The sequence below is a fragment of the Cyrtonyx montezumae genome, unplaced genomic scaffold, assembly GCF_038088225.1.
Source record: "Cyrtonyx montezumae isolate F1298 unplaced genomic scaffold, pur_monq_1.0 scaffold_7, whole genome shotgun sequence".
NCBI classification, from domain to species: domain Eukaryota; kingdom Metazoa; phylum Chordata; class Aves; order Galliformes; family Odontophoridae; genus Cyrtonyx; species Cyrtonyx montezumae.
The window spans coordinates 27,546,445-27,566,437 of NW_027072078.1; the positions used below are offsets into that span (position 1 = coordinate 27,546,445).

Sequence of the window (19,993 nt, forward strand, 5' to 3'; positions counted from 1 at the left end):
CTAAAGCCATTTAGGTTTTTTTTGTTTTGTTTTTTGTTTTCCTTCTGAAGTAGATTACAAAATATTACAGAATATAACAAAACCCAAGATGAGTTAAAATCCTTCCCCCTGGATGAGCAATGGATTTACTGTCTCACATCCTTGATTGTAACTGGTAAGCACAAATACCAGACTGCCAATTGTCAAATACCTTCCAAGGTGGATGTAAATATACTGTATCTTCTGATCACTTCAGAGAGCTAAGTGTCAAATCATCAGACTTGCATCACTATTCATTTTGAGATTATTCATGTAGGATTCACCATGGTACAGAGGCTAGGGCTGGCTCATCAGGAAGACAAGCACTGTGTTACTGCTGATGTCACAAGGCCCCTGAACACCAGAAAATCCATGCTCAGCCACAGTGCACAGGTCTTACTGCCAGATATGCAAAGCCTGATCACATCTACAACGCTCCAGAAGTCAAGTCAGTACAAGGGATAATAGTTTCAGGCAGTAATCATAAAGAAAGCTCATAGACAGAAAGTCCATCCCACCACAGGAGAGAGGATGGCTAAACCAGGAAAAAGGCAAGTTGTGGAAACAATGACACACTCCAAAATGCCACCACTTAGGTTTATGACAAACTTGCACTCAGAAATGACTCTATATTTAACACAACCTATTTTGTGTAAGAGTGCTTCAAATACATGACAAGTGCTTCAGTTATCTACCCAACTTACACACACCATTACTTAAAATATTCCCACAACATTTTACATGCTATATCCTGCCCTGTGGACAGTGAATCTTCAGAGGTGGAGTTAGCAGTACAAGCGTGCATCTGTACAGGGGAAGATACCTTTAGCTGGTAAGCTGAGCTTAAGGAAACTTGGTTCACGCCAGCTTCCTAAAGCACACCCATGGTATGCTAAGGACATGCACGGAGGATGGGGTGATTCCAGAAGCCCCATGGCAAGCACCAGAACTTCACCTGTTCTAGGGTTTACTGGGGACACTGGCTGTAGGACATCTCTCTCTTCCTTCATGTTTATCAGTATATAAAGTCCTTCTAATGATCCCACTGCCCAAATCGACTTGTGCAGAGATGTTCTTCTAATCTCTCCTGAGTGCTTGAGTTATTAACTTGCAGATTCATTTTTAATTTTTAAATATTAATACGAGGGATAAGAAAATTGGCATTTGAATCTTTTGTTTAGATAGCAGTTAGTTATTTGTTTAGTAATGATAACTATAAAACCAGAAGGCCAAGAATATTATAAATCTTGTTTTAAGTAAGCACCGCTATCAGAACATAAACTTATGTAATGAAAAGAGCAAATATTGCACAATAAGAACACCAGACATTACCCATCTGCAAGAAATTATCTTCCCAAATATAGCACACAGCCCTGTGAACAGCAGCAGGGAGAGAAGGAGAATCAGAGAATCATAAACTTTGGAGAAGACCTCTAAGATCAAATCCAACTGCTGACCCATCCCCACCACATCTGATAACCTTGTTCCTCAGTGCCACACCTCCAGCGTTCCTGAACACCTCCAGGAGTGGTGACTCCACCAGATATTCACTCAGACACTTCTGAGCTCAGCAGCTGCCATTCTGGACTTTGCATTTCTTGAGATGCTTCATTTTCTGTATGCTCTTCATGACCTCGAAGTCTTTTCCAACCTTGATGACTCTACGAACTTCTTAATCAGGAAGATCGATGGCTGATGACCTGCTTGGACAGCTGTACTACGATAACCTGCGAGAGGAACCGTGCACAAGAGTACAGCCGCTCCCCTTCCCACCCGGCACTCACCGCCGCCATGCAGGCCGCGCCGGTTGCCAGGCAACGTGTATCCACGCTGGCTGCACCACTTCCGCCCGGCAGGGTGGCGCCCTCCTCCCGCCGTGGCGGGGCGGCAGTTAGGGCGGGGGGAGGCGTCTGTGGGGCGGGAGTAATTTTGGCACTGCCCGTTGTAGGGTTCAGTCACTTCGGGCTTGTTTGGCTGCTCCGAGCAAAAGGCCGTGGGAATACAGTGGAGCTAACAGTGTGCTGACATACTTCTCTTCCCACGGAGACGCGGTTTGTGTGCGTGTCTCTGTTTGCGCGGTGCTAATGGAGTGTAAACCTGAATCCACATCCGCCCCCACGTCAGAGGGGCTGAGGACAATGCACGTCTGGAAGACGGGCTGTAAGGTTACAGACAGGTAGCACGAGAATGCAAAAGGTGGATGAAAAGCGGGTTGTTGGCCTGGCAGATGTGCAGGCTTCCTTGGGATGGTCGACATAAATAAGGATTGGGAACTGAGATTTGAGGAGGTGATTCTCAGCTCAGTTTTGTATCTCCGTTATGAATATCAGTTGCAAAGGTTTGCACAGGTGACAGTTTTCCAGGTCTTATCTTGCGTCCATCTCCTGTTGAGCCCTCAGCCTGCATGTAACGAATGCAAAGGTCACACAATGCTACTGTTTGCATCCACCTGTCAGTGTCTAAATCCAACACCAGCTCCCCAAAACCCCTGGGCAACCACCATCTGTGTCAGAAAATACCCCCCCCCCCCCCGACCCAGAAATGCTTCCAGAAGCAAATCTCCCTTGGTGCCACAAGCACACAAGCAGTGGCTTTCAGGCCAGGCTGTGACAATATGGACAGAATAATACAATATTCTTTGAGTCGAGGGAAGAGGCAGAATGACTTTGCTCCCTCTGAGATAACGCAGCACTGCCAATGTGGTTTCCGCAGTCTGCTGTAACCACATTGCTTGGCTGCCTCTCAGACCCCCTTTTAACATCTTGTTGAACCCTTCAACCAATTTCAACCAAATCCTGTGAGCAGGCAGAGGTTTTATACAAAAGTTCACACAAGTTTACTGTGATCTGGGGGATGTAGGGCTGAAATATTGTCCCTTTGCAAGGGAAATGCTGAACATTTTGTTGCGATGCCCACTGGGCAGTTGCTGGGCAGTACAGCTGTAGCTTGCCCAGCTCCTGCCCTGGGGACACTGAAAGAGATGAAGGTAGTGTGTGGGAGAAACAGGGAGCATTGCAATTTGGCTGCCTGAGGAAGCACATGCAGGCACAAGCTGGAGTTACTGTGGTCAGAGCAGTCATGGGAAGGGCACCATACTCTTTAGGAAACCCTTTTTCCTCCATAATGCTCTAGGGGACAGCTTGCTCAACGCAGTGACTGGATTTTCAGTGCACAGGCAACCAGCAAGGTGTCTCATGGCCACAGTCAATGACTTTGCAGGTAGATCCAGAGCACTCTCTGCAGCCTGGGAACACCTTGTCATGTTTAACCTGTGCCTGAGTGATAGGAGATGACAAATCGGAAAAGATAACAAAAGATATTTTGAGACACTTCACCATAGCTGAGGTTTGCAGCTGTCTGAGAATGAGCACTATTGCACAGAGCAAATTTTGGCTCTTTTTGAGGCCATGCTCATTACTGTGCTAGAAGGAGACTTGTCATGCCAAGGTTCAGCTCACTGCCAGGGTAAGCAGAATTTTCCAATAATTTTTCCAAGGAAACAAAACCTGCAAAAGTGAAGTGTGGGCTGCTGACAGAGAAGGGGACTGCTGAGGTACTCTTATAGGCAGATTCAGATCTACATCCCACCACAAAGTACCACAAAGATGCAGGTGCAGTGGCATTTTGCATCCCATAGCATCAGGACCAAATGCAGACGGGCTGATGCTCTGGATGTTAGATAAGAAGGTGGAGTGGAGCATTTAGAGTTCTCTTCAGAAGGTGTGGAAGGACCAGGTCCCCTTGCCCTTTCTCTCATGCCAAACCCCAAGCCCTAGCTCACCCCTGGCTCCCCCTCAGCAGCTTCAGTCACCCCCCCAACCCCCAGTGCTCAGGGCTGCACACTCGGTGTGGGAGGCATGTGCAGAGCTGCCGGCAGCCGGAGCAGTACAGCCAGCCTGGATAGCATTCCTCAAACCCTGTTTCCCAGCAGGGTGCTTATTCCAGGGCTGGGTCCTGCCGTCTACGCTCTGCACTAATGACTGTTTCCCCTTAATAGATTACCCGTGCCACTGTGGGGCTGACATCTTGCACTGGAGCCCTGCTTGGTTCCTTATCATGAGCGCATGAGGAATAATTGTTCCCTACCGACACCCATCAATAGCAGCGAGTAAAAGCCAGGAAGACAGGCAGACGATAGCAGGAACATGCCCCACAGAGGTGCTGTTATTCTTGGGACGGGAGGCTACTGTGGAGGAGGAGGAGAGCTTGGAGGGAGGATGGGGGGGTCCTGTCACTGCTGATGCTGGCTGGGGCTCTGCAGCTGAAGAGAAGCATTGGCTCAGGATGGTCAAAGCTGAGAAGGGAAAAAGAGCGGAGGGAAAGGGACAAAGTGAGGGGAGCTGAGAGCCAGGCTGGAGAGCACAGACAGCCCAGTGACCTCTGGTGCATGAGGGATGCGGGAAGCAGGCTGTGGCTGACCATGTGGACCATCTTGGTGATCATCTTCTGGATTTCAGCCGTTCTGGTAGGTGCTTGGAGCTATTTATTTCCAATTGCATGGAATAATGCTGCCTGAGTAAGTGCACCTCTATTCCACAAAGCTGTTGTGTCTTTGTCTTTAAAAGGTCGGTGTGTAAACTGGGATTTATTTTATTTTATTCTTGCTTCTGCTGCTTTCACTAATTGACAGTGTCCAGATGGCCAGATGCTGGCTGTCTTCGTTTCCCCAGCTGTACAAAGAGGACAGTGTTACTGCGTTGGTAAACTCAGGGAGGAATCTCCTCAGGGGGAATGCCCACCACCGCTAATGCCGTATCTGACTGGGGCTGGAGGAACATAAAGTGATGTTTGCCCCACACATGTTGGTTTTCTGCTTTTGGCTTTCCCCTTTTTCTGGGAATTGATGTGCAGATTTCTCCTGTGCTCCAGGCACCCAATACCATGAGAAAGACAGCTGAATATGGAGCGTCATTTCCAAGTGCTGCTCGGGTGCTTTCCAATTCTGAAAAGCACAGAAAATTGAGGGTGAAATCTGTCCAGCCCGGCTGTGAGACGTTAGGAGACAAACCCTCACTCCAGATAAAGAATCACTGCTGCACTGGCAAAATCACTCTGTCCCAGCAGGATATCGGGCTCACTCTCTGATAAAACCTGAGCTCTGCCTAGATGTTTTAATTGCATTGGGAATGCAGTCTGCATTGCTTTGATTGTGTTTCATAATAAAACATTGACTGTGCTGGTTTTCTTGCTGTTTGGTCTTATTCTTAGGTACCTCCAAAAGGCACTGTGAATAGATGTCTTTATTCAGTGTCCTGCTGAGAGCAACTCCTCCTTGCTCTCTTTCCAGTCCTTCAGCATATAGATTTTGTTTATGGCATACAGCCCGGCATCCTTTGTTCTCCCCTAAACCACTTGTGAAGCTAGGGACACTAACTTTGATATTAAACTGTCTGGGAATTCAGTGGCTGCAAATACTCTTTCTATTAAATAGCATTTAGTTTCACTCCTTCATAGGTTAAGAAATGCACTTTGGACATCTAGTTAGCACAACTATTTCTGCTCAGAATGAGTTTGATATTATTTGTTTTGACATGTTAAATTTTCTTTAAATAAATAAGAATGTTTGTTTTACATGTGCTTTACATGAGCAACTTGAATGCATACAAAGCCAGTTCTGCTGATCACTTTAAATGTTCAACACTAATGTTGGCTTTTAAGATATTTCTGAGGTAACTTCTGAGAATGATGCAACAGAAGTCTGCTTTAGATCTGAAATTTGTTCTTGCATATGATGAAAACATTAATTGCTTTACTATTGGTAATCAAATGTTCAGCAACAGAGAGTGATAAATAATGCTTAAATGATCTGTCAGTGTTCATAAATGATTGAATTCAGCCTTCAGCCAACAACAGAAACAGCTAAATGAAATTACATTTCCTTAGACATATTACTCCATTTGGACATCTCTCATTTTTTTCCCCAGATCAAAGGGATTTAATGCTTTTAAATCCTGGTATCAGAGAACAGTTTATTTAATCTGAATTCTTTGCACAAGCAGTTCAAGAAAATTCATGTCACTATGCAAAAATGATTTATTTTGGTTTTATTTATTTCATAGCTCACGAGCAGCTATGCTGTTTGTCATAATGGGAACCTGGGTGGAAATGTAGTATTTACATTGCTTAAAATGATGGAAACAGGAAAAAGTGGTGCAAGTAGATTTTCCTGCTCTCTGGGGACCAAGCAAGTCTGCTGCAGATGGGAATCAGGTCAACATGTTGTTGTGTGGGGATTTGTTATCATTAAGTATACTGCAAGGTGTAAAGACCAGGATCTCATCCTACAAACCACCTTACAATGACTTTCAATACATGCCATTTTAGTGTCCAGTAGCTGTTTTGTACATTCATTTTGACCCAGCTACACGTAACATAAACTGCACATTCAATAACTACATCAGGACTGGGGTAAGACTTACGTTTTAACCCTTCCTTGTGAGGAAGGAGGATGGGGAAGGAGGGCTCTGAGAGAGTGAGCTCAGGACAATTTACAATCAGTTCTCTTGCAAATGTCTCAGTGAGGTGCTTCTGTTGGCTTGGCCACTACTGCTCCATGATTACTAGAAGGGGAACAGTCTTGGGTGGGCTGCAGACAGTGAACATATTTGGGCTGGTTGTGCATGTGAATGTCACCCAGGAAAATGAACGGCAAAGGTCTGTGGTTTAACACTGCCAGAGGTGGGTGATTAAGTACTCTAGGGGAGTCCAGCAGTGCCCTGGATGTTTCTGCAGTCCTTACGAGGAGCTTCTTGCTCAGGCACTTTGTTTAGCAGCATAACAGGCTCATTTCTCTCAATAACAATGTCAGCAAATGGGAAGAGGCAGGAACTGAGTCTCTACTTGCCTACTGCTATCAGAAAAGAGCAGACTTAACTAAGAAAATTGACTATTTCAAGGAAATACTGCCCACAAACAATTGACAGCATCAGATGGAGAATAGGAGCATTAGGAAGTCAAGTCCCGCTAAGTAAGTTTTAAGAGGAAAAGAATTTCTGCTACTTTCATATTTTCAGATCAGGGCTGTCCCTCCTGTCTGCGACCTCCTGAGTGTCCTGAAAAAGGAGGAAGAAAACTGTGCTGAGATTCTGTCCTTGGAGGCAAGGAACAGAACGTCTGAAAATGATCTCCTCCTAAGCTCAGGTAAAGGTGGATGGATGAATGTGCAAGGTAAAAGCTGTTCTCAGGTCAGGTGAGTGGCTCAGTACCCCATGTTCCTCCCATAGAAGGCACACAAGCAGTTATTTAAGCTTTCCTGTAAACCGAGAGTTAGCTCTGCAGCAGCTGGGTCAGCAGCTCACATAGTACTCAGGATGGAGGCAACAGATGGGACTGCTTCTCTGCCTGACCAGCCATCACCACTGGGAAGGGGTTTGTGTCATCCATAACATCTTGCAGACTGAACTGCTCCTGGATGACTTCTACAGAGGTGGCAAGATGCTCATCAGCAAGAGAGGTGCTCCATGAGATGTGCTCTGTGTGGGGTTTGGAGCAAGACTTGAGGCTTTTGCTTAGCTTCATAGCCTTCCTCTCTAGCAGAGGGTGTTAAGACACGCTAGAGTTTCACTGTGCAGGACTCAGAGGGAAGATCTATTGCAAATTTTTAACTCTGCCTGTGTTACCCATCCCTGTGAGCCATGCAGACTGATGGGTATGAGTACAGCCTTGGGGCACACTGCCCATACAGTGGAGTACTCAGGGGAGGTTGGCAGATATTCCAGAATGCAGCCTTGTCTCATTGTGTATAAAAGAGACTTAATCTAGTTTTCAGTTGGATCCAAATCTTAAACATCCCCTTAGGTATTTCAGTACAGGAGACTGCTACCCTCTGTGCCCCTCTCCATAAATCCACACAGAAAGATTAGGACTGTGTTATATATTTGAGGAGGTGTGTTTCCAGGGAACCATAAAAATTGTTCTTTAAACTCAGTTCTGACCAAAGAGGGTTCAGTGATGTGAGTTCAGGGCTACCCTGTAGCAGAAAGCATTGAGCTGGCAGTGGTCAGAGTGACTCAGCTCCTGCATGTCACCGTGGCTCTGCAAACACAGCTTATCCTGGCAGAGAAACTCCCCCAAAATAAACAAGGATGTGGGGCACAGCTGTCCTCAAGTAATGGTTTCTGAATAAAGCACAGGAATTTCCTTCTGCTGGTCTTTATTCGATGAGGGTCTGTTACCTTGGTGAATTATAAAATAATGGTTTTATTAGAGGAAATAATGCTTTTAGTCTGCAAATTTTTTCATCCTTTAATTATCTGCATGCCTGAGTTCTGTGTGGAGATAATCCTGCAGGACTTCAGTTTGAAGAAGAAAAACAAAGCTCTGGGGATCCCATGCCTGTCCTCAGTGTGCCATACAGGGAAAGAGAGTGGCTTTGCCCAGGATCATTCTGAAGCTATTTAAACGCTTAGTCACATTGTGCCTCTTCGTGTTTACACAAGGATTATGAAAAGAAAACATCAGGCTGATTCAAAGTAGAAGCTTTAGAAAAGTTGAAATGTGAGCTAAATTTTTCACCTCTGCTTTTCCTCATCTTTCCAGTGTCATTCAATAGGTACCAGTCCAGGAGCCAAGGGCTTGATGTAAGGCTCAGTGCAGCTCAGTTTGCTCTGTGTCTGGCTGCCAGAGACCTGATCTGTCAAGGACCAAAATGGGATGCTGGGGTTGGTCTGAAGCCAGCAGGACCTGCTCTGTCCCTTCCAGTTCTCAGCAGCTCCCAGAAAGACTTGCTTTGTCTCAGTAGCAGAGCATCCCTGTTCCCGTAGCTGCCTTGGGTGATGCTGTTTGGTTCCTTATTATTGCTGGGAGATGTAGTGTGGTGCACCATTTTTGGGAGATGCTGCATGTTGTTTCATTGGTGTGGGATGTTGTACGGTTTCTCCTTGCTGGGAGAAGTTTCATGGTGCTCTGTTGTTGCCCCCAGGGAGATGTGCTGGGATGTGGGATAACATGAGCTGCTGGCCTTCGTCTGCTATGGGATACACTGTCAGTGCTCATTGTCCCAAATTCTTCCAGATGCTGACCGGGAAACAAGGTAACACTAAAAGTACACTTTTGTTGCTGAGTGTTTTTTGTCCAATGCAGTGTTTACAGAGATATCACTGGGAACTTGAAGGAAATTCTGTCCCTGCTTCTTTTAAAGCCTGATGGCCACTTAGCAGCATCATTTCCATCACTAAGCTAAATGTGAGAAAGCCTGAGGTTAAAGTAGCAAGATGTTTCAAGAGTCTGTTCTTCTTAGCCAGACAAAGAGAAGTGTAGAAAATAAATGCTATCATGTAAAGCAGCTTTTTCACATAGTTTCTTAAGGGAACAAGTGTTCTTCAGTCAGTCTGTCTTTCCCTTTCAAATAAGGGTTTATTTTTTATTAAGGATCTTTGGCTGATCTCAACCAAGCTTGACAAGAGAGCAAAAGTTCAGGGTTAGGCTCATGCAAGTTGGGGCAGAAACAACCAGCCAGGTATGGGGGAAAGGAGCTCTTCTGGGCCTTAAGGAAGGCCCAGAAATTCTGCTTTGGGGTTCACTCATTGGCTGTGACATTAAGAGTCACCATGGAAAGAAGCAGCAAAAATGCACAGGAACTTAGGTTTCATTAGACCCACAGGCTCTCCAAGCTCCTTGTTCAAAAACAGATGGGCTCAAGCAACAGTTTCTTTGTTTTGTTTTTTAATTTATTTACCAGCTAGAAACCGAGTGAGATTTATTCCCACTATAATGCAGTAATCGTGAGGCACTAAGTAGGATTTCTGCCTGCTTTCTGCTAATTTCTACTTTTGAACAGTGTCTGAGAAACGTGCTTCCATTTCTCCTTGTGAGTTAATGATGCAAATCAGAAGAAGAGCTCGTCCTTTCTTTGGTTACAGAGTGCAGAATAATGAGAACCAGTGCTTAAAGAAAAGCAGATGTTGATTTTGTGCAAGGAGAAACAGGAGAAACATATCAGATAGCCTAATAAGGATTAGATAACTAGGAGGATAAACATTCAGTTCTCTTTAAATAAAATCAGGCACAAACTGCATCAAAAGAAATATCGCACTGCCTACTGTACACACAGACAGTAGCTGCCCACCGAATCCTATAATCTTGTATAACGGCAGAGGAAACACGGTACAAAGTCACAGATTGCTGAGAAAATCATCTGTTGCACACGTGCTCACAGATCTGTAGCGCAGCAATACTGAACCTTACTTGTGTTCAGTGCAGTCCGTGCTGGTGCAGCCACTAGAGGGAACCGCTCTCTGCTTGTGCCCCAGGCAGCCAGCATCGGCCCGGGAGGAAAACAGGAATTTGGACATCCAAAGGTCATAGCTACATGTCAAATGAGCATTGCATTATCTTGGAGACAGATAGGCTAACAGCTTTAAACTTTAGTTGCCCTCCTGACTGAGAAGCTGAGAGCTGAGCCACTTCTGATAAGCACTAATCAATGTGACAGTGTTCAAAACATAACTTCTCCAGGCCGAGCAATCCCAGCTTTCTCATATAACTGCTCCTGTCCCTTGGTCATCTTAGTGGCCCCACATTAGACAGGACAGTGGGGAGAGATGTTTGGGAGAGCTCTTTCTGTTCATTTTGTGCTGCTGTGCTGCAGCAGAGTACAGAAAACCTGATTTGAAAAACAAGCCTGGCCCTTCCAGTGATGCTGAGCTAGAACAAGATATTCATAAAAGCATCAGAATAATAGTCTGATACTGACACAGCCCAAGCTCTTCCCACATGGAGATCTCAGCATGTTTGCAGTACCTTGAAGTTGAACAGAGGTGAGTGCAAAGCAAGTGCGGGCACATTCTCAGGTCACCAGGATTAGTTCAGAGGCAGCAGGAGCCCCTGACTGTCCTGACAGTCCCAGTGGGGCTCCAAAAAGAATAAACCACTGTCGTGCACCACTGCGTGCATATCTTCCTCTGTTCTCTGAACACTGCAGGGATGTTTTGCACAAACTGGATGCCCTAGAGTCCCTGTGGCTAATTGTATACACAAAAATAGACTTTTAAAGTGTCTCCTGTTGAAGTTTCCACTAAGAAAGGCTGCTGATTTTGGGCCTTCAGTCCTTGCAGCAGAGCCAGATTTTCATTCCCTACATCAGTGAAACAGGACACTGTATAGGGTGTCTCCTACTGGAAAGATGTATGTGATTAGGACAGCAGGCAGTGGTGTTTTTCTTTGTGAAAGCTTTTCTGCAGCCTACAGTCTACAACTGCATGGTAGGGCCATTTTCTGCCAGTGAGATTACAAGATGTTTAGTGCAGGGCTGCCTGCTTCCACTGTTAGCACTGGACACGAATGTGGACACGTTCAAATGTGTCCTGCTTAACCACACACAACTTGGTGGCTCAGGTCTCACTCAACCTGGGGAGCTGGACATCCAAATAGGTCAGACAAACTGCCCTGTCTGTCTGAAAATGAGATGAATTCTGTACAAGTTTCCTTTTCTCCAGTGACTGGGAAGGCCACCATAAAAGACTCAACGAGCCTAAGCATTTTGCTTTCAGAAGTCTAACTTAACTGAGGGGACTCCCCTCCTAGCCTCTGATTTCCAACAAGCATAAGATAATGCCTGGACCTGACTGTGGGGGCAAGCCTTTTATTTTCCATGTAAATCTCACCATAAAGCCATGACTCTAAAACATTTTGCATTCTCTTCAGACTGTGACAAAACATAGTACAAACGTGAGCTGGGAACATCTCAGTAGTTTGTATGGAGCATGAATCTGTGATTGAACAAGTCATATGTTTGCTGATCTTGGAACACTGGCCAAGAAACACCAGATGTACCGAACAGTATTATTTATGTTGCAATTAATAAAAACACATCCATCACAGTCATCCCTGAGTTGGCAAACAATATTATAACCCACACAAACACACTGGGCAAGTATCAACATCATCAGCTCAGCTGCATTTCACCTTCAGCTATGCAGAGTGCACTGCCTGGGGAGAAAGCGTTCCATTGCTCTTGGTGCAGTCCTACACGCTGGGGACTGATGAGCACAGGTACAATTGGAATTGGTTTCACCTGGTTTTGTCTTTTTTGTCATTGTTAACATACAGGTTTTGTCTATCGAAACTGCACCAGTGAGGGTTGGTCTGATCCATATCCAAGACCAGATATCGCCTGTGGCTACAATGTCAATGACACAACAAACGAGGCAAGAGTGAGTCTGAGTGCCTGCGACCTAGAACTGCTGCCTGACGGCCCTGGGGGAGGGACATGCTCAATCTGATAAAAAGAGCCTGAATAATGTGATTTACCCTAGGCAGGGTTGTGGGTATGGGTTTTCTTTAGCACAAATCTTTCTCCAAAGGCTTGCTGAGATTAAAACTTCAGCAGCTGATTTACGAGAAAATCCACTTGTTAATAACCAGGGGACAGTCTTCTCTTGCTATGGGCTGAATTCTGGCAGACAATCAAAGGTGAAGATGAGGATATCTGTTCCCCTGCAGCGTTCCTATTTCATGACCCTGAAGACCATGTACACCATTGGGTACTGCACCTCCCTGGTGACGCTGACAATAGCCTTGGTGGTCCTGGCCTCTTTAAGGTGAGGAGAAGCATCACTGGTTGAGTTTGATCAGGACCTCTGGTCATCTCAGCAGACACAGACACTTCTGGTGTCTTTCACAGCAAGTTAAACATTGAAGTATTTCTGGAAACCGTCACATAAATCAGTGATAAGAATGAGCTGAGTTCTGTTTCCAAAAAATTTAAGGGCTTTTCCTCATATTATGTTCTCCTGTCTTCTCCAAACATAAATTGCAGCCTGAAGTTTGCACCACCTCCACGCTGAGATTTTGCCATGATCTCAGTGTCTCTGGGGCAGACTGCATTTCCTCCTGCTATTCTTCTCCTCGCTAGAAACCATGGCTGAAACTTTGCTCTAAGCACCGGTGTGTTGGCTTCTGGGAAAGCATTGCATGTTTACAGCAGTGACCTGACAGAGCTTATCTTAATGCATCTTTATAACCTGGAGTTTGCACTTTAGTGCTTATTCAGTGACCAATATGCTAGACCAAGCATATTGACATGAAATCATATTTCTTCTGGCAACGTTTGCCTTTTTTTAGTACCTGAGCGGAGCAGATGTGACTTTTAGCTTTCCAAGGCCTTTACTAGAGTGTCCTTCGGAAATGCATTAGTCCTTCTTCCAGGGACAAACTGTGTTCTTTATTTGTCAGCTCGACGTTAATTAGGATTAAAACCTGAGATGTACAGCTACAAGCTGCATGCTTTGACTAGAAATGTTACATCACAGGAGCTCTCTCATTGTTACAGGAGACTTCGCTGTACGAGGAACTACATCCACATGCATCTCTTCACATCGTTCATTTTGCGAGCCTCATCAAATTTCATCAAAGATAACGTTCTGTTTTCCTCTGAAGACACAAACTACTGTGAGGCATACACGGTAACCCCCTCCCTTCCAGCTTGCTCCACACTTCAGCTTCCCAGAAGGATCCCATCTGCAGTTAGCATGCAGGGAAGGAAATCTCCATCTTAGCTTTCTATTTATCAGACTGGGGGAAGTATGGGGATGAAAAAAAGCCCAGGCTGGAATAAACACACAGACTCACATGCGCTTCCTCATGGCTGCAGATACCCATTTGCAGGCATCTTCAATCCTACCAAATATTGCAGCAGAGGGCATCCAGGTTGCTCTGAAGTAGGTGTCTGTGTTCATCTGCTGGGCAGCATTGACTGGTGTTCACAGAAGGTACCCAGAGTTCAGCATATGGACACAGAGGCACCTAAATGTGTGTGTCACAGTCCATGAACGTGGGATGCACCACCAGGATGGAGATTCTTAAATGGATCTCAGATCCTGGTAAATGGTGCTCAGAGGGAAAATAGGAGACCATATTAAATATTGCTGACTTGTGCTACAGTTTGAGAGCTGGTAGTAAGATGCAAATTTGCAGCCACAGGATCTGGAGAAGAACTACACATTTTGAAACTTTTTTTCCCCCTCTTCTTTTAATTGAAAACAATATTTTGAAAATATTTGGGATTTCCAGGGCCCTGGAAAACATCTTCAGCGCTTTAAACTTTCTTGAAAATAGATGCAAATGAAAGCAAAAGTTAATTAACCTCTGTTTCCTCAGGCTGGCTGTAAGCTTACCATGGTCTTCTTTCAATACTGCATCATGTCTAACTACAGCTGGCTCCTCGTGGAGGGACTGTACCTCCATTCTCTCCTGGCCATTTCCTTCTTCTCAGAAAGGAAATTCCTTTGGTGGTTCATCACCTTCGGATGGGGTAATGGTTCTCCTTTTTGTAAGCATAATTGTTGGCTCATTGTGCCTTTGGGATGGATTTGTGGAGCAGTAACTGGCTTTTTCAATTGCAGGTGCCCCAACCATCTTTGTTGCTGCATGGGCCACCGCGAGACAGCTCAGTGAAAACGTCGGGTAAGCTGCTTGGAGAGGGCAAAGTCGCACAGGCTGCTCTGGGGATTTCCTGCTTATTCCCAACCACCGGCAGCCAAGCAAATCAATCGCCACTTAATTGTGGTGCACAGCTGGGTCCAAGCGCAGGGGGAGAGGAAAAGTCCAGCTAAGCAAGCAGAGAGGGAGCTTCAAATTTCATTTGAGCATTTCTAGTGGTGGGAGATGACTTTCAAGTATGAATTCATCTCGTGAAGTTTGAGACTCCCGCACTCGATCAGTGAAGCTTTGTTCTTTTTCCCTTACAAGGTTTAGAAAAGTGGCTGTGCTTTAGGGGCAGGCTGTACTTCTTGTCCAGTGCAGGTGGACAGTTTTCTGCCTGAGTTTTCCTGAAACACTGCACCACATAAGCAGGAACAGGAAATTCATATTGTAAAAGAGGGAGTAGGGACCAACCTGAAGTGCAGTACAGACTAAATCCCTTTGAAAAGACACCAGTGTTTTGATAACTGAATGTACCTTCTCTTCTATTTTTTACAGGTGTTGGGACATTAACACAAATGCCAATACCTGGTGGATCATTAGAGGCCCTGTAGTTGTGTCTATTTTTGTAAGTCTTTTCTGAGATGAGCACATTCAAGCTCTATTTTCAAATATTGTCAAGTTAGACATCATCTACTCAATATACTTTAGAAATGTGTTAATGAATCGATCTTAGACATGCGCCTGGACTGGGGTGACACATGAAATACTGCTTAAGCAACTCAGCAGGGCTTAGTAACCAATGCCCTGAAGCTAAGTTGCAAAGAACCCTACAGCGTCCTCCCAAGAAGCAAGAGCCTGAAGATCAGGTTTCCACATCCTGTTGATTTCATATGAACTTGGCTGACTTGTGGAAGCTTGTTTGGGACTGCTTCAAGGAAGGCTCGGAGGAGAAAGCAAGTGACTGTACCTTTCAATACAATAGCCTCTGTGTCTCCTGGTCACTGCCCCTCTTAGCAAAGCCAAAAACAACTTGCCTTACACGACCATTAGCTTTTGTTTTCAGCAATGAAAGCAGCTCACAGGTTTTACAAACTATAGGTCAGCAGATTGCAATTAAACTGTTAAGGCATTACTCACTGAAATGAGATATAGGCATTGAAACTCAGCGTGAACCCGCCTGGTTAAAGGCAGAGCTGATGTAAAGAACACTTTGGCACAGATAATACTTTATGTCTACAGTGTGAGCACTTGCTGGTGCTCAGGCCCTGGAACTACAGCTTGGAGATAGTTGTTCACCCAAGTGTGGTGCCCTGGGGATCTGCAATGATTCATCTGAAGCTGCGGTAGAGAAAGATGGGAGCTGCTAGTCTAGCAACATTTTGGCACTCCAAGCCAGAATACAGGGGATGGCTGAGGTTTCCATGTTGCCAGCAGGCTCCATTATGTTTTCAAAACACAAACTGCAACACTTACATGCTCCGGGAAACCCATGCAGAGGCAGTGGGTTCAACCCTGCGCTCATCTACCACCAAGAAATTCTTCATCCTCACAAAGCCTGCAGGGCACGTAGGGATTCAGGATCAACGGAGCCCTGGCGTTCACTTGCCCTCATTCATCTCTGGGAGTCACCCCAAATCCCCTCGAAGGTCCCATGTCGCTGGCTGCCTCGGGCAGAGCCATCTGCATGCTCCTATCTGCTCACCCAGCAGAGGCTTTTCTCAAGCCCATAAGCCAGAGGCAAACAAACAGCCAGTCCTTGAGAATTCAGATCTAATCTCTTTATTCCTCTCAGCACACGATCCTTAGCAGTTCAAAGGGCAGAAAATCAGCACTGATAAGCTCCTTTGTGCTCCCGGACTAGCTTGCATTGCTGTGCTGCTCACTGACAATTCCTCCCAGCAGGAATCCTCCCAGTCCCAGCAGATTTTCATCAGTAAAAAGCCTACACAGAATCTTCAGCCCTGAACCCCGTTTATCCCAACATCCCCACTGTATTCCTCTCCCTTTCCTTCATGGCCACAGCTAGCAAACACCGAGGAAGCCCTGAGAGGCCAGGGAGACTGGGAGACATGGGACAGGGATAGGCACAGATGCAAACCTACAGGCGAGCCCCAGCCCGTGTTCTCCTTGCTCAACCACAATACTCCCAGCAGCTCAGCTGAGGCCTGGCAGCTGCACTCGTAGTCACGGACCACTTTGGTTTGCTTGAGTTTGTAACAATTTTTTTTTCCTCTTCAGGTTAATTTCATTCTCTTTGTCGACATTCTGAGGATCCTGATGAGGAAGCTCAGCTCACCCGAAGGACGGAGCAGTGATTTCAACCAGTACAAGTAAGTCCTGCACACTGTGACTTTACACTATGACAGCCCTCCTGGGTTCCTCTGGCCACTTCTACACCAGCTTTTCCCTTTGTTTCTGCTCTCAGGAGACTTGCCAAGTCAACACTTCTCCTCATCCCACTCTTTGGGGTTCACTACATCATCTTTGCTTTCTTCCCTGAAGATGCGAGTAGCGGCACTGTGGAAATTCAGCTGTTTTTTGAGTTAGCTCTTGGATCATTCCAGGTAATACCTAACATGCTACTCTTTTTTTTTCCTCTTAAGGCAAATAAGAGGAATAACAACGAGCTCTGCACAGAACAGAGCCCTACTGGCAACGACAAGCCACCTGATTTCCATTCAAATATCTCATCCAAATTGAAAAGCTGAAACTGCAGTTCTAGTTCTGTGACCACAGTTCTTTTTATCTTCCAGGGTTTTGTCGTGGCTGTACTTTATTGCTTTCTTAACGGTGAGGTGAGTTTTGTGTAGATAACATTAACTAGTAAGATACGTTCTCCAGTGAGTTACACATTTTACTTGAGGATTTTCTTCCCACCTTCTTAACATCACTCCTGAAATGTCTCCCAGACTTTGCAAACCTAGGTAATCATACACCAGATGCAAACTTCACTGCTCAACTACTGCAGCCCTTTCCTAAATCAGGTAGTATTGCTACTGTCTGGGAGTGGAGGATGGGAGTACCACCCCACACACAGTCACACTGAGAATCAGAGCCCAATCCTCACGTATGATGTCATCATCTGTCATACCATGGCTATTTTCTCTGCTTGATCCCTGGGAGGGAATTTAGAAGATGTGTCAGGTCTAGATTTATTAAGAGTCTCATAAAGCAAAGCTTTTGGAAGAAGATTGTTGCTTTTGTAGCAACAGCTCCTGAAATATTGCTGCTCTAGAGGCAGGGGGAATGTCATCCAGACACGGGAGATCCTGAGGTTATTGGAGGGGAACTGAAAATCCAAACTGTTTGTGCCTAAGGTTGGAAGGAAAAGTCTCTTTGAAAGAAAGGAGGGCCTAGAAATAGTTTGAATTGTGCTGTCACAAGGTGTAAGAAAATATGGTTTAGAAAAGAAAACATGCACTTATTTTTTTACCCTCAGTATCAAAGTGTCCTGTTTTATAAGTAATACAAAAACCTTTGACAAATCCAAACCAGACACTTAACTAAGGCGAGTTAGTCTGTGAATAGTTTCACCAATACTTAACAGAAAAACAGGTTAACAGAAAATGGCATAACTGCAGCAGCAGTATCTCCAGAAGTCACAAGAAACAGGCCCTACCCTCATCCTTTAAATGGGGTTAAATAAACAAATCCAGACCTTGGCAAAGGTGACAATCTCTCCCTTTCCCATTTTACTGCTCTCCCCAGTGCAGGGCTCCAAGATAAACCAGCTGAACCAAGCATTTTGTGATCTTTCTACCTAGGTTCAGCTGGAAGTTCAGAGAAAATGGAGGCAATGGCATTTAAGCAAACACTTGCGTCAGCAGCTCAGCACCTCAGCAAGTAATGGAGGAAGTGGCTTAACTCAAGAGATGCAGGTGACCAAGTCGAGCCCACCACAGGACAGGAAAGCAACTCTCCAAAGATCGAGTGTGCTTTAACACCGTGCTCCTAAGGGACAGCTCCATGCTCAGATACACGTGGATGAGTCTCGTGGGCTGTGCTGGGAGTCCTGTGTATATATCCCAAAGAGGGAGCTGGCTGTAGACCAGCACTTGTTGAAGCACATCTGTTCATCTATATCCCACATAGCACCGGAGTTGTTTTGCAAGGCAAAAATGGGCCAAAACATTGTTTTCTTCCTTAGGTTTCTGACCACAGTCATTTATGTTTCTGTCCACGCTGATATTTTTAGGTTGCTATTCCTTTCTTAAACGTAGCTCCTTGTTTTCTGCATGGCTCCCTTCCAATCCTAGGCCAGGCTGGTGGGTTTTAGATGTTTTGTCTTTCTTCTGCTGTTGAAGCTAGAAGGATATTCAGCTTTGCAAGATGGTAGTCACAAACTATTCTTTGATAAAGCCCATGGGTTTGATATGCAGAGTCAATTCATGCTTAGAAATTACCAAAGGTTTCAAGTCTTTCAGTTGTGGTGGACAATAACAGACAGAATACAAACCATTGTTGAGCTTTTGCTTCAGCTGTGACTGCATATGCATTGCTTGGGTGTGCTCCAGTGATGGCAAAATTTTCTTTGTCTCTTCTAACAGCAGAGATCTTGAAAATAACAGTGGTCCAGTTTGGATTTTTGTACAGTATTTTTTAAAAAGGTAGAAAAAGCTATTTTAGCAAAGCCCAAGAGTGGCCACTCTTGTCTGAGCAGCTTTTAAAAGATAAAATAATTCAGCTGACAATGCAGTCAGGTCTACTATTCCATATTGTATCTTTACCCTGTTGAAGCTATCCTTTCCAGGCATTCCTTGAGGCACTTCATTCCTGAATGAAGTGCTGGCAAGGGGCATTCCTCAGCTGCTCTGCCAAAACAGGTCACCTGCAGCAATGGGAAAACTGAACCTCCTCAAAAGCACAGGGAAAAAAAAGTTGAATATAAAGTAGTGAACTCATTTCCAGGAATTAATTTTAAGCTTATGTTATTGGAAATGACAAGGGTTTGTGTCAACTTTGTCCTCTAAAACTCAGCCAAAATGAGTGGAAGGAACAACAGAAACCGTATCAGTGGTATCAGCTCCTGCTTCTCACTGACTTTCTGAAGCCAAGCAGACTCTTCAAGGTCTGGGGCTTTCACTCAGTCCCAGGTCATTTTGCAAGACAGACACATCAAAAGAGAGACAACCCTTAACCTTTGCTTCTCATTGGCCCACAAAAGCTGCAATATGACCAAGGAGAGTGAAACATCCTCTACATTCCAGGTTTGAGAACTGAACATTTGCCACTCAAGCTGAAGCTGCTGCTTGTTTTAAATGTACCTTCTTCTGGAATGAATGAAGAAATATATATCCAGAGATCTAATCAAATGTAATTAAGCAGATCTGATGCAATTATTTGCTATCCCACAGAGGCCATTCCAGCAGTGACAGGACAAGGTTGGGTGGAGTCTGGGCTGATACAGCCTGATTTTTCTGCAGACCTGTGTCTCCATAAAACCATTCTAAAATCAGCTGGTGTTGGCAGTTCTCAGAGCTTTGGGAGGAGAAGGTCCATGAGGGGCAGGAGACAGAAGCAGGTGGCCCCACACCTAGCACCGCATAGCGGGTGGTGTCACCTCACCAATCTTCTGCATGGGCAACGTGAAAGCACTCTTCCCTACTGGGTG

At 45.2% G+C, this 19,993-nt stretch overlaps 1 protein-coding gene across 1 annotated transcript; it reads left to right on the forward strand.

The window, feature by feature from the left end:
* The first annotated feature begins 4,258 nt into the window (after positions 1-4,258).
* On the forward strand, positions 4,259-18,949 carry SCTR (secretin receptor). The gene is made up of 13 exons (XM_065751399.1): positions 4,259-4,483; positions 7,032-7,158; positions 8,939-9,049; positions 12,067-12,170; positions 12,460-12,557; positions 13,289-13,421; positions 14,116-14,269; positions 14,361-14,421; positions 14,938-15,007; positions 16,621-16,712; positions 16,808-16,946; positions 17,136-17,177; positions 18,147-18,949. The coding sequence occupies exons 1-13, from the start codon at positions 4,259-4,261 to the stop codon at positions 18,321-18,323; spliced, it is 1,533 nt and encodes a 510-aa protein (XP_065607471.1). The 3' UTR covers positions 18,324-18,949.
* Positions 18,950-19,993: the final 1,044 nt, after the last annotated feature.

What these genes read in the sequence shown, in the direction of transcription:
- SCTR (XM_065751399.1), top strand. Translation starts at nt 4,259, where the DNA reads ATGCTGGCTGGGGCTCTGCAGCTGAAGAGAAGCATTGGCTCAGGATGG. An exon ending in TGATCTCCTCCTAAGCTCAG is followed by an intron (nt 7,159 to 8,938) that starts GTAAAGGTGGAT and finishes TGTTGCCCCCAG; the next exon opens with GGAGATGTGCTGGGATGTGG. An exon ending in AGTGATTTCAACCAGTACAA is followed by an intron (nt 16,713 to 16,807) that starts GTAAGTCCTGCA and finishes TTCTGCTCTCAG; the next exon opens with GAGACTTGCCAAGTCAACAC.